The sequence below is a fragment of the Ptiloglossa arizonensis genome, chromosome 8 (assembly GCF_051014685.1).
Source record: "Ptiloglossa arizonensis isolate GNS036 chromosome 8, iyPtiAriz1_principal, whole genome shotgun sequence".
NCBI classification, from domain to species: Eukaryota; Metazoa; Arthropoda; class Insecta; order Hymenoptera; family Colletidae; genus Ptiloglossa; species Ptiloglossa arizonensis.
Window position 1 is genome coordinate 7,132,173 of NC_135055.1, and position 11,948 is coordinate 7,144,120.

General features: G+C 39.2%; 1 protein-coding gene across 7 annotated transcripts; it reads left to right on the forward strand.

Annotated features, from left to right (window-relative positions):
- The first annotated feature begins 78 nt into the window (after positions 1 to 78).
- Positions 79 to 11,570, forward strand: LOC143150204 (uncharacterized). 7 transcript variants are annotated; one of them, XR_012992991.1, is made up of 20 exons: positions 82 to 492; positions 999 to 1,186; positions 1,327 to 1,503; positions 1,583 to 1,722; positions 1,806 to 1,990; positions 2,096 to 2,226; positions 2,340 to 2,459; positions 2,553 to 2,864; positions 2,951 to 3,044; positions 3,129 to 3,204; positions 3,284 to 3,547; positions 3,625 to 3,804; positions 3,977 to 4,132; positions 4,208 to 4,341; positions 4,426 to 4,761; positions 4,840 to 6,562; positions 7,403 to 8,128; positions 8,419 to 8,552; positions 8,985 to 9,270; positions 10,092 to 10,218. XR_012992991.1 is itself a non-coding variant. In XM_076318302.1 (18 exons), the coding sequence occupies exons 1-18, from the start codon at positions 133 to 135 to the stop codon at positions 10,304 to 10,306; spliced, it is 5,508 nt and encodes a 1,835-aa protein (XP_076174417.1). In that variant the 5' UTR covers positions 83 to 132; the 3' UTR covers positions 10,307 to 11,570. The 7 variants fall into 7 exon arrangements, 4 of the variants coding, with proteins under 4 accessions (XP_076174420.1, XP_076174417.1, XP_076174416.1 ...); XR_012992990.1 differs by lacking the exon at positions 8,985 to 9,270 and having other exon boundaries at positions 10,092 to 10,231; XR_012992992.1 differs by lacking the exon at positions 8,985 to 9,270 and having other exon boundaries at positions 8,419 to 8,629; positions 10,092 to 10,223.
- The last annotated feature ends 378 nt before the right edge of the window (positions 11,571 to 11,948 follow it).

Here is an 11,948-nt window from a genome sequence, read left to right on the forward strand (position 1 = left end):
CTTTTAATAAGAAATCGAGAGTCCTGACCGGCGCGCGGCGGTGACCCCGCGAACACGCAATCGCCGGAGTACGTCACCTCACGACGCGACGTTGAACCACGGGACGAGCACGCGAGACGCCATATTGAGCGAATGTTGATTGAATGCGGTTTAGGTGTTTACGCGGTTCGAAGTAAAACCCGTGGAAAAACGTATCGATTGCCGTGTAGCTCGCTTCAAGTACTCGCGGACGATCCACTTGGTGTACCAGTTACACCACGCGGTGATAGAATGAGCGGCAGCGACGGCGAGGACGGTCAATGCGACAGGACGAGAGAAAGCAACGTAGTAGCAATGGGTGACGTTCTCGCTAAGATACACGCAGACGATGCACCTCTCGATGGCTGCACTGATGCGGATGGCGATTCCACGCGACAGGATACAGACCCGGCTACTGATTACGAGAACGACGCTGTCAGGTCTCCTGTCGTTGCGGACGCCGTTCCTGTCGCGGTATGTTTTCCACTTACAGCGACCCACGAAAGCATTAGTACCCTCGCACAGATATCGATTTCAAACGATTAATATCTTCTAAAAAGAAGCGTTATGAAATCGATATTGAGTTTGTATTGATTAAGTTTTCGATTGGCACAAGGTTTACTGTATAATGACAATTCATTGTAATGTAAATGAAACTTTCAATAAATTAGTAGGAATGCTACATCACAAATATACTTTTACTCTACAGATTATACATGTACAGAATTAAAGTGTATATAAATTACAACTTTTGTATATCATATTTCTTGTAACGAAAGATATACATAGCATCAGTATGTAATATTGAATTCCAACAAATTTAGCAGAAAAAAAATTAATGTACATTAATAATAATAATTTAGAAAATTATTGATTGTTTGAAATCACTAGCTGCGAGGATAAATATACCTTTGTGAAACATCATTCGAAGTCTGTATTTACTTTGGAAGAATTATACAATGAATCGTCTCTACTCTTAGAATATAACATTGGACGACAGTGCAATTGATGCGTTTATCAAGGGTGCTAGAGATCCAGAGAGCATGGAGCATAGCCCACAAAGAACAAGTTTGGAGACAGTTGTAGACAATTCAAGCAGCAGCACAAGCATAGATAGTCCTTCCAGAGGGAAGGAAGCATGTTCCTGTGATACACATAAAGCAAAAAGGTAATTATTACTTCTAAATAAATGTGATTTAATCTTTGAACAGCCTTTACTATCTGCAAGAATGAATCTAAATGGACTCAATATTCACAAGGTGAAGATTACTGGATGGAAAGTTTGAATGGGATCAATTGTTATTACAGAGAACTATTTAGAGAGGAACTGCAGAAGGCCATGAAGTTTCAGAATTTGTGGACCGAACTGCGGCAACATATACGAACCTCTTTTAATGCTGCATTGGAAGCGTCTCGTACTCCAGGAAGCTTACAATTGCAACAGAATGTGCTTTCTGTAGATAATATGCATGATATTGTTCTACAGTGAGTTTAAACAATGTCCTTAAGATTCTTCATTTCTGTGAATTGGAGTCAGTGGATTTGAATATAGTATTTTTTCCAGACTGTGTAAGAGGGATCCTCGTCAGTTGTTTATGAGGCTAGTGAGTCAGGCGCAAGAATTTGTTGTAGAAGTAAAAGTTCGATTGTTAGCTCTTCTACATGATCGTAGTGTAAATAATTTAGCAGAAATTTTTCTTACAGGTAGCATAAATGTTATATCTTAAGGCAGCTTATTAATTTTTATTAATTACTGCATATGTTCAGTTCATGTATTCTATGCGTAGGTCTTTTAGATGATTACGACGCGTTGATATCGACGGCTTCACAAATTTCTGAATTAGTAAAACCTTTAAAGGATCATCTATGCAAGTTTAATTTGTCGTGGGATTGTTTCATTAAAAAATTATATCAGATCTATGTATACGATGACCCATTGGTACAAAACAATTTGCCACCTTTCATTGGACAGGTAAATAAATTAATATTATAAATACTATTTTGATACTCTAATCAAATGATAATTTTAGATACTTAAATATAAGACACACAAAAATAAGAATGTTTGGTTTTACAGTTAAGGAAACTTTTGCCTTTGAAAGGTTCAGAATACCAAGGTCTCGTTCATCAATATTTATCATTTGATGACGAGATGACGGTAATCGGGGACCTGTGGCCAGAAACTGAGCCGTGGATGGATAAATACAAGTAAGCAATAACATGAATTGCCCTTTATTTGGTAATGATAAAGGCTTACATATTGACTGTTTTACATGGAAGAGGGTGTAAGAACAAAGTTTCATAAGTAGGATATATTTCAGTGCAGAACAAGCAGTTCGAATGACTAGACTTAGGCAAATAAGAGAGGCTTGGGAATTGTTTACAGCAACTAGGAAACTCATGGAGCAGCGTATGTTAAACAAGTCGCCTGATAGTGGAAAGTATGTTGAGAAAAAAAAATGAAGTATAATGAAAAATACAGTTTCCCGTCGTACACACTCGAGTCAAGGGTATAGCATTCTTCTTTATTTTAGCGATTTGCAAGAAGTTGATGGTCAACTTTCGACACTTGCATCGCAAGCAAAAGTTGGTATATCTGAAATGGACAGTAGGCCTTTAAGTCCAACACCAGATTTTAGTTTGGATTCGCTCAATATGCCTCCGAGTATTGAGATAGTTCAAATTTTGTTAGATGATTGGAATAAAGCTCAACATCAAAAATTGGCCGATATAGCCGGTGTACTGACAGCTACAGATATTTATGCTAACGGTCAAGACGATCCAGACTTCTTTGATTATGCGCGGGCGACTTGTCATTTAGCTCAGTTTGCGATTAGATCTGTTAGGTATGTTTAACTTAATTCTTTGTAATTGTTTCACATGTATTTTATGATATTTATTTTAATTCGTACAATTTTTTAAAACATTAAAGGGCTCATAACGAAGGTGGGTGTTTAGAAAACAATCCAGAGGAAGGAAAAAGTTGTGAATGTCACATGTGTATAGGACCTTCGGTATCTCCAACTGTAAGTTGAAGAATTTAACCCAACTTTTATTGCTACATTATTCTCTTTATTAAAACATTATTAATTAACAGAATTAATTTATAGGTCAATAAAAGCGACACAGACAATATAGAATTACCATTAGAAAATCCTTTTCCACAACTTACCAATGGTTTTTTAGGCAAGTATTTCTACTAATACATAATGATACAGAAGTTGTATAAAAATTATGTTATTTTACTTTTTAAACTTCATTTTAGAAGACACAGAAAATTGTTCTGCAACGCAAGTGAAGAAAAAAGTAGAAGAAGTAGAAACGACAGAAATGAAAAGTAATGGAAAGGAAATTGATAATGTACAAGAAGATACCGATTTAAGAATGTCCGAACCGCAACCATGTTCATGTGTATATCAGCATGCGAGAGAAATAACGGAAAGGAAAAGGGAGGTTCTAGAAAATCCTCCTTGTCCATGTCTATTAAATTCTAAACGGAAGTGGGATACTTGTCCCTGTTTGACTAAATGTAATTATGGAAAATGAAAATTGTATTTGTTATTACAGTAAGACTTTAATCGATATAATCTTTGATGATATTATTAGCTGTACCTGAAATGGTCGCATTGAACAATCATCTGAAGCCAGTATCACCTGCTGTGAAGATTAATCAAGAACCAAATAAACCAGCAGTGAAAACTGGTTCTACACAGTCTGCTCAAACACAGACAAGGCATTCTACAACGCAGACGCAGAATACCACTCATAATCATGCAACACATCAAGGTAGTTGTGCGTGGTAAATCGTTCCAGCGTGTTTTTTCGATTGTTTAATAACGTTGTTATAGAATTTTTTGAAACGTAATCGGTTGAGATTATTTCTCTTTGTTGAGTAATCGATGTTTAAAAAATTATAATAATATTAAACATAGTTGTATTTTTTTCTGGAATCAAATAGGTATCACTCATCCTCCACATACGCACGGACCTCTTCCAGACTTAGTGAAAAACACGGGTCCCCCTCATAGATCTCACACACATAACAATCATTCATCGCACGCGTGTCATAAACAGGCCAATGTCGAGCACATCAAGAGAGTGTCGTGTAACGATTGTTAGTATTCGTTTGTAGTGTGCCTATCATCAACGATTTTATAAATATATAATATAACAAACACTTTGCCTTCAGTAAGTTCTGGAGACGGTGACTGTTCAGATTCTGGAAGCAGTCAGGAGGACTCCTGTTCAACTAGTAGTTCAGCACAAAGAGACTCAAGTAGGCATTGTGACTGTTGTTACTGTGAAGTGTTTGGGCATGGAGTTGTAAGTGGATTTTGTCATTGTTTTTATTTCATACATTTTTTATGTGAAGTTTATCGCTTGAAAGAAATATTTTCTTTCTTGCAGGCTTCTGTGGCACCGGTTAGTCGAAACTATAATGAAATGAGAGAAAGATTACGACAGTTGTTGACTAAGAAAAAGGCTAAAAAGTGTAAAGCTGCGTGTAGCCCTTCGAAGAGTTCTTCGGAATCGTTATCAACTAACTCGAACACGGAATTGAAAGCGATAACGAATTCGGCACCTAGATCGAATACTCCAATCTCAACTGCCTCTACGATACTCTTGGACCAACGAGATGAAAGAGATTTGGAGGAATTGCTTGAATTCATTGAAGGGAATCAAAATGGAAAAAAAGATAATAATAAAAAGGCCGAAAAAAAGGCTAGACAGAAGCAACGCAAGGTTAGTTGATATAAATTATAGTACTGAAGGTTTATACCTATTGTATGGCATTGATTAAATTTTTTATTTATTACACAGTTGGAGGAAAAGCTCAAAAGAGATAGACAAGAAGCAGAAAGACAGAAACTGATAGAATTACAAAAAAAGACGCCGGAAGTAACGATCACAGTCGTAGATCCGCAGAAACCCGTTCCTCAAAGATTATTACCTCAGTGTAATCTACCCGAAGTATCTATTTTACCTACGTCACCGCCAGTAGCACTATCGACTGTAAAGCAATTAAGTAATAAAAAGAAAGACAAGCAAGAAGTTTGTAGCAATAGTAGTAACACTAGTAGCAGTAGCTGTAGCAGCAGTAGTAGTAGTACAAGTAGTATAAACAGCAAAACGAAGACTGCACCTGTGAATACGAATCTAAAGAACAAAAGTATTAATATGAGTAAGCTCGATAAAGCGGTGGTGTCTGGTCAAACAAATAAGACAGTAGCTAAAACCGATAAGGTTGAAGTTGGTAATAAAACTAACAAAGCACCGACTAGTAGCAATGGCACAAATGTTAAACATAATACGAACAATGCTATGGAAAAATCACTGCCTCTGGACTTGAACGATAAGAAACTGACGAAGAAAGAGAGGAAGAAGTTGAAAAAAATGGAAGAGGCGAAGGCAAAAGAAGCGAAGAAACCGGTTCAGACGGAGACCCAGCCGCAGATCGTGACCATTAAAAGGGTCATGGAATCGAACAGTGCCGAGCCGACAGTTACGATCACATTAAAAGGTCAAACACCAGCCGAGGATAAAGTTTTATTCACGTTAGTGAATGGACAGACGAAGGAGAAGGAAGTCGCTCTCCCGAAATTGGAAAACGAACAAAATCAGAATATCAGCGGGAAAAAGAAGAAAACTAAGGCGAATAATAACAATAATAACAACAGCAACAACAATACTAATAATAACAATAATTCGCTGCAACAGGGAAATAAATTGCAGCAAACAAACAACTCAAAGCAACAGGCGCAGAATAAAATTTGTGACAACAAAAACGTGAAGCAGCAAACGAATAATGAAAAGACCAAAGGAAAACAAGTTGACGAAAAGAAGATACAGCAGCAGAGCATGACCGAAACGAAGACAAAGTCCAAAAAGGACAAGAAGAACACCGAGAATAAGGAGAACGTGCTACAGCAAAATGCAATGAACAAAAATAAGAATCAACAACAGAACGTGTCTAGCAAGAAGCAGACAAAAATAGGCACACCGCCTCAGACACCAGTTTCACAAAAACCGTCGCAGAACATGACGAATGAAAATCAGAAGAAGTCAAAGGGACAGCAGCAGGATAAAAACGGTCAGTTGAATTCTACCAAGAATAACAAAAATGCAAGTGCCACTATCGTGACTAAGCAAACAAAGAGTGATAATCAAAAGATGCAAAGCAAGACACCCCCCCAGATGACAATTAAGCAGCGACCAGAGGTTCAGCCGCCTTCCACGGAGCGAGTTAACTCACCGTTGAGCAGTCAGTTCAAAGATATTAGCGCGAATTCAAAGATCAACATAGAGAATTTGAAATTACCACCTGGTATCACAATAACGAAGGTCGATGCACCCACAAAGCCTTTGCCAATAAGATCAGCACCACTGCCCAAGCCTGTGAATCCTCCTAAACAAACCACGATAATCGCCGCACCGATGAGTGGTGTTCAATCGAGTTACGCAAGTCCACAGGCGGGCGGCAACGTGATCGTAGTGGACACTGGAAAGCTAAAGCAGGATCTTCTTCCAAAACCCGCAGAGAAAGGTGAGTATAAGTTAAATGTTGTGTATTAAGAGGTTAAACTGTCAGATGTCTGCAACTGTAAGCTGTGTCTTGCTAGAAAATGATCCGGGTTTTTCACTAGCATTGCAGGTAGCGATGGGACTCAAATCGTCTTGAGACATCTTGAATCAAGGATGGAGACTCGAGAAGTCTTAAAACGTTTTGCAAAGCCTTCGTGGATTGAAAGCCTTGAAAATTTTATGAAGTCTAAGAAGTCTTGAATGTTTTGAAAGTGAGAAAAGTAATTGCAAGTAGTTTCAGCAGAGGTCTTCAGCATAGGTGCATTGATATCTATAGACTGTATAGATATTGTACCGATGTTAACAAATCTTTGGACCACTGATACTGTACTGAAATAATATGTTGATCGACGAGTTCTCGAACCCCTGATACTATACTGAAACAATAAGTTAATTGGTGAGTCCTCAAACCCTTGATACTATAGTGACATGATATTGAGCCCTTCATACTGACAGATGAGTTTTCAGACTTTAATACACTTTCAATACAATATACATACTCATCAGTAAGTTCTCGTATCCTTGGTACTGTACTGATATGTTGTACTGACCAATAATTTCTCAGACCTTTCATACTCTATCAATACAATAGATATACTCATCAATGAATTCTCAAATCCCTGATATTATACCTGACAGCAAAATTAGCAAAACAGTGAAATCATCTTTCTCTAAGGACACAGCTTACACCCAGAAGACTCTAACAGTCTCAACTGCAGGATCCAGAGCCGCCAAAATCTAAATGTTGGATTAATATATTATTCGAGTACTTGTTTTAATTTCTCGTTGTGCCCCATTACAGATATGTCTAAAGAAACACAACAGGCCCAAAGCACCACCGGTAAGAAGAAGAAAAAGAAGAACAAAAATGCAGCAAACTCTGGTACCACTGGTAATCAGACAACTCTGCAAAACAGTGATCTCTTCTCCAATGATCATACAGATGAACCTGCCAGAATACTCCACAATCCCAACACAAACACTGTGACCATACGGAACCCAGCATTTGGTCCAATGAAAGTGCCACCGACCCAACAAGCAGCTATTATAAAAGTATCAGAAAATGGCATGGTGACTATCAGGAGTCCTGCTCTACAGCAAGCAATCAACGCAGGCCTGACATCACCTCCAAAGCCTGATTATATAGTGAAGGGCGATTTGTCGTCCAGAACCCCGACAGAGAACACGAACCTGAAACACGTGAATGGCATCATCCCTTCGAGCCTAGCGGAGCTGAGAAGCAGATTGACACCAGATTGCGCGACGTTCAGCGGTCTAGCGAACATTCAGATCAGCAAAGTGACGAATGGCCAACCGATACCGGAGAACGGGATCAACCTGAAGGGGACCAGCGTGACCCTGACAAAGGTGAGAACGGACACGAGCATCAAGGACGTACAGAGCGCGAAAACGGCGGTCAGGGAAGCGATAAATGCCTCAATAGCGGCTACAACCAGCGGGAAGAGCAAGAAAAAGAAAAAACGTGGCGCCGGCACGCGACAGTGCGGGGACGACTGGAACCTCGTTGGTGAGAAACAACAATAATCAGAGTTTAACATTGTAAATTTGCTTCTTTCATATTTTTTTGTTGTTTTCCTTAACACATACACACCGGGCTGCATATATCTCGCTCCCGGCGTTAGACTTTTTTTCTTCTTTTTTTTTCTTTTTTTTTTTTGGTTCCTTTTTTAAAACGAAAAAAGAAAAAAAGATGAAACAAAATTAATTTACCGCAACGTCCGTTACAAGTCACCGGACAAGCGGGTTAGGTTTGATCGCAACTGACGACAGTTTTTTTCTTTCGTTTCGTTCCGTCAGGAGAGGGCAGTGTACCGCGTTAGGACGAAGTCTCGGCTAGGTCAAAAGATTTTTCGAATACCGGATACACTCGGGATGTCCTCGAATTGACCGCCACGAATTTCTTGGGGATTGTACGGAAGAAACTCTGGCCAGTGAGCACTATCTTTTCTTTATTTTCTTTTCGCTGTTCCGCGCGTGCCAACGGGGCCCGTTTTAACGGCCAACCCAGGTGACTTTTTCTGTCGAATGCAATCCGTAGCGATCACACTCTGCGTAAAACATAAGAAATCTAATATATATATGTGTGTGTATATATATATATATATATATACGTATATATGTATATATGTATATATATATGTGTATATATGTATATACGTGTATATATGTATATATATGTGTATACATGTATGTATCTGTATGTGTACATACATGTATATATATGTGTATATATATAATGTATACATATATTCGAGTTTAGGATAGCTTGTAGTCTCTCTATCTCTCTCTCTCTTTCTCTCTCTATGTACACCTAGGGATGTCTCAATTATCTCTCCCTATTTTTCTTTTCGTTCCTTTTTTAGTTCTTTCTCCTTGAAAGTCGACGACGGTCGCGAGCACGCGGATCACACGACGGGAAGCATGACGTTTAGAGACCTGTCTCATTAGATCTTTAGATGTCGAACGAGCGACGGATGTATGATCGTAAAAACAAGTGTTTTAAGTCGACTGTGGAAAGAGAAAGGAAAGATAAAGAAAAGATACGTAGGTCACTCGGGAGTGTCACGATTTGCCAAGTTCAATTCACCGTGACAGCGAGTTTGCCTACCAAACCTGATATCTCATTGTGATATTGACCGATACAATATAGTAGGTGATTTTACTACGGATTTACGACGAGTTGATGCGATATTTTTTAATCTGCTGATGACGTTTCAATAAAAAAGAATTATATTTTTTTCCAACGTTATACTCTCTTTTTCCCTGTCGGTTGCTGACGTTAACCAAAATGCTGCATGCGTATGGATTTACCACCGCGAAAACGGTTTTCCCCGTTTTCTGTCGCACGGTCAGACTCGTCGCTCTCTCTCTCTCTCTCTATCTATCTATCTATCTATCTATCTATCTATCTATCTATCAATCAATCTATCTATCTATCTATCTAACTATCTATCTATTTCTATCTATCTATCAATCAATCTATCTATCTATCTATCTATCTATTTCTATCTATTTCTCTCTCTCTCTCTCTATCTATCTATCTCTATCTATCTATCTATCTATCTATCTATCTATCTATCTATCTATCTATCTATCTATCTATCTATCTATCTATCTATCTATCTATCTATCTATCTATCTATCTAATTATCTCTTTATTTCTCTCAATTGTCTCTCAAGTTTTCTCACATGGATCTGTTCCGTTTCACCTTTAGCTTGTTTTCCGTCGAAATTCTTTCACTCGAGGTGTACGCTTTCGGTACTATATCTCCTCGCCCCCCACCCCCTCTTTCTGTTTTCGTTCTCGCAATACCCATACTCAGGCAGTACCTTGGCTAAACGACACACTAAAGACCAAAACAGAATCGTGTATGCACAGCAGATTTTTATCCTTCTCCTTAACCTTATCCTCGCCCTATTACCCACTCTAGGACCCCCGACTTCTAGTATTCAGAGCGTGTCTTTTGCAGAGAGCGTATTCACGCCCAAAGATATAGACCTTGAGGACGGAGAGATGGACGACGCCGAGCGCGAACTGGAGGCCTTCAAGAGGTTTTGTCTACAATCGGTGCCGCCGCCTCGCAAGGAGAAGGTCAATCTCAACATCAAGGACATCGTGCTAAAGAAGAAATCATCCTCTTCGTCGTCGTCCTCGGCGGCTGCTGCCGTGATCGCCGCGAATTGATTTCTCTCGACACTAAAAAGCTTAAACGCCTGCCCCTCCACCTTTTCCTCTCATGCCCGTGCGTGTTTGGCTTGACGCTGAATTAACGGGAAGTCTCAACCGAGAACGGGAAACGAGCGCCATCTGAGCTTCGTAAATGACACTTTTCACGATCGGACAATAATATACGATTATTCCATTGTTAACCGCAATTGTCTGATGATTTTTATTTCGGACGCAAGGGTGCGTTACCCGTGCAAACGAATCCCTCGATTCCCTCTCGCGGGAAAGTTTCTGCGTGTGTTAATTCGTTGACCCTTCAACCTTCCCTGACCCGAGTTCATTTTTTAGCCGAGTTTTCGAACCGTACTGGACGACGAACGCGTTGTAAACCGTTCGACGCGATCGATAGTTGCGGAAAGAAAGTAAAAAAAGCCATTATTGTACTCGACGGTTTTTATTCTTAACAAAAACTCCGCTGTTTTTGCATCGAGCCAATCGCCGAGGAACGACAATGTAATATTGCCACGGTCGATAGCGCACGAATACGCGGCCCATTTTTGGAACTCGACGACGGTGTTGCGCTTGTAGTTGTGAGAACGATCGTCGCAGAAATGCGAAAGGGGGAAAAAAGAAAGAAAAATAATTAAAGACGAGGGCAGCCACTGCGGTGCGACGTTGAGAACGTCGTTGACGAGGGGGAACGATCGTTGTCGTCGTCGGTCGTGTCGGCGCCTAGTTCACTTCGTATTTTGAATACAGTAGACCGTGTAATGATAGTGATTCTTCCCGTACAGAGAGACAGCAGAAAGGGACACTTTAGGTACTATGTACGAGGATTTGGTGACGTTTGTTCTCGAGACACAGCGAGCCGTAGGTATATAATATATTATAAATGTAAAGTGTATGTATGTATATGTATATCTATAAATATAGTAGGAACGAATTTTCCCGTCGAGGCTGGTGTGATTGATCGGTTTTCGATTCGATCGCGGGAACGATCGCGAATCGCGCGACATCACGTTTAACGCGATACTTACACGAACTAAAGACGAACTAAATCGTTTTTGTCGTTGAACGAGGATGTATCGATAAGACACGAGACGTTTATCGTTGCAATACCGACGATCGGGTTCTCGTCGTCACGATCGTGATCGCGGGCTTTAAGAGCACACACATTTCTCGATCGACAATTTATGTCCGACACATTACACCACCGCAGACACACGTACACTGAGACACTCTTCTTTTTTTTCAATAAAAGCAAATACGCATTTTTACCGAACACCTTGTGTTTGCATCTTTTCTGTATTTCGATGATCCTTCCATATTGTTGATTTACACGTTTTTTCCCGCACTAATTGTGGTTTGTGGTACTTTCTATTAAAATTAATAATTGGTTTGTATTGAATTAAAGATTGTTTTCAAAATTTTACCGAAACTCGACGTCGATATAAAAATCAAACAATCGTTTTATCATTTATTATTACGGTAAAAACATTGCATACGGAAATTTAACATTTTTTAAAGATACTTTCTGGAATGCTATATTCTTATTCTTTTTTTAAATGACGTTTTTTATAACAGGAAACTGTGTTTAATCAAAATAGTACAATATTTTAACAGTTTATAACGTATATTTATTTTTAATAAATACATACTT